Source organism: Zea mays, chromosome 4 (assembly GCF_902167145.1).
Source record: "Zea mays cultivar B73 chromosome 4, Zm-B73-REFERENCE-NAM-5.0, whole genome shotgun sequence".
NCBI lineage: Eukaryota > Viridiplantae > Streptophyta > Magnoliopsida > Poales > Poaceae > Zea > Zea mays.
In genome coordinates, this window is record NC_050099.1 from 186,816,488 (window position 1) to 186,818,470 (window position 1,983).

Genomic DNA, 1,983 nt, shown 5'->3' on the forward strand with positions numbered 1-1,983 from the left:
CGAACTGTAGACCAAGTTGGAGTTGGGTAACCACTCTCTCCGACCGTAGCTGGCAAGCCTGGCCTTGCGGAGCAAGGTGAGGAGAGCTGGGCTGGCCGCGTAGCGTAGACCAGCCAAATCCGCTCTACTTATTCTCCTTCCGTTTACCAGCCAAATCAGCACGTGGCAGATCGGGGGGACACGGACTGCCTACCGGTGGGCTATGCATGAGAGAGGCGAGCTGCCGCAGTGATTAGACAGAGAGAGACACGCGGGCCCAACTCGTCCTCTTTGGCTCTCCCTCTCTCTCTCGTTGCAGACTTGTAGTGCAGTGGAGGCGTGGAGATCGAATCAACTGCTCGTCTGCTCTACAACACCAGACCACCCTTGCTTCCTGTCCCTCCGCTACACGCACTTGCGCTCCGACCCAATCTGGATCCAACCACGAGCCAGCTCGCTATAAAGGCACCCTCTCCCTTTCTGTCTCCCTCACAACTCAGTTATTCTACAGCTTTAATTTTGCAGAGCGACCACCAGTCCAGGTCCAGCGCGGGACGCATCACATACACGCGGTACCTTCGTTCGTTCTCAAGCTTATAGCGCCCGATCGACCCTGCGCGGAGCTAGTTCGTTCGTTCCGGCAGGCGGCGGCAGCGAAGCAGTGCGACGACGACGACGAGGTACGTAGAGAGCGAGAGGATAGATGTCGAGCCGAAGGTCGTCGTCGCACGGCAACATCTCCGAGGACGAGATGAACGAGCTCGTCTCCAAGCTCCAGGCCCTGCTCCCCAGCTCCCGCCGCCGCCGCGGCTCCGGCCAGGTGCGTCGTCGGTCGCGAACAGATGGCTGACCCGCTCAACATCTCCGGGGCGCTGTGCAGTGCATATGCATGCATGCTCGCCTTTTTTTCCAGTTTTAAACGTCTAAAATGCGCGCGGCGGGGCGGGGACATGACATGCATAATGCAGGCGTCGACGGCGAAGCTGCTGAAGGAGACCTGCAGCTACATCAAGAGCCTCCAGCGGGAGGTGGACGACCTCAGCGACCGGCTGTCGGACCTCTTGTCCACCATGGACCACAACAGCCCCGCGGCGGAGATCATCCGAAGCATCCTCCGCTCCTGAGCGCGCGCAAGGGCGAGGTCAACGAACGCCGGCCTCCGATCGATCGCCGACAGCGCGCGCTCTCCGGCCGGCTGGTCACGTGCGGGAGCTGAGCTCAATTAGGTAGCTAGGGTATATATACATATAATATATATATCTACATGTACGTGTATCTACCTTTTCCTTTACCAGTCTCCCTAGATCTGAGATCATGTGGCTAGCTCCGTATAAAAATGTACTAGCCACACGCTGACACGCACACGTATGCATGATGGTCTCTGCGCTAAGCTTCACTGGGTAGTAGGGTATAGCACTAGAGCCTAAGCAAGCTTATCCTCCTCACTTTAGTATAGCTCGCAGCAGCAGCAGTCTCTCGATTCCTCGGCGATCTTCGGTGGCTTAATTGGATCGAGCTGGCTAGTGCGCTCTCTCTCTCTCTCTCATCTCTAGCAGGCAGGAAAAGAGACAACCGACCGACCACTACTAGCCTAGCCTAGAGCAAATTGACTGTCGTTATGATGATGATGATGTACTGCTAAAGCTTTTATTAACGACTTCAATAACATGTACGTCCTGCGGTTAGTGCTTTGTTTTTCACTCACCGTGCCATGCATGGCGTTAAGAAATGCAACCGCTGCGTGTCTGTACTGTATTTAGTGCCCTGCCTTTTCATGCATGTATGTTCCCTGGCACTCTCGGTCCAAATTTTAATTTGTACTTACACGTACGCTCTAGAAACGTGAAACGTCGCGTTTACTTTGGAGATGGAGATCGATTAGGAATTTACGCCTGTACATGCATGGGTCTGGTTTATGCGGTTTCTGGACAAAAACCAACACAATCCACAAAGCGACATCAGTCCCGCCGTTTTCTGCCTCAGACGTACTGCGCCATGCCATAT

At 55.0% G+C, this 1,983-nt stretch overlaps 1 protein-coding gene across 1 annotated transcript; it reads left to right on the forward strand.

Annotated features, from left to right (window-relative positions):
* The first annotated feature begins 499 nt into the window (after positions 1 to 499).
* Positions 500 to 1,733, forward strand: LOC100286033 (uncharacterized). The gene is made up of 2 exons (NM_001158921.1): positions 500 to 799; positions 948 to 1,733. Exons 1-2 carry the CDS (start codon positions 683 to 685, stop codon positions 1,101 to 1,103), a joined length of 273 nt encoding a protein of 90 aa, NP_001152393.1. The 5' UTR covers positions 500 to 682; the 3' UTR covers positions 1,104 to 1,733.
* The last annotated feature ends 250 nt before the right edge of the window (positions 1,734 to 1,983 follow it).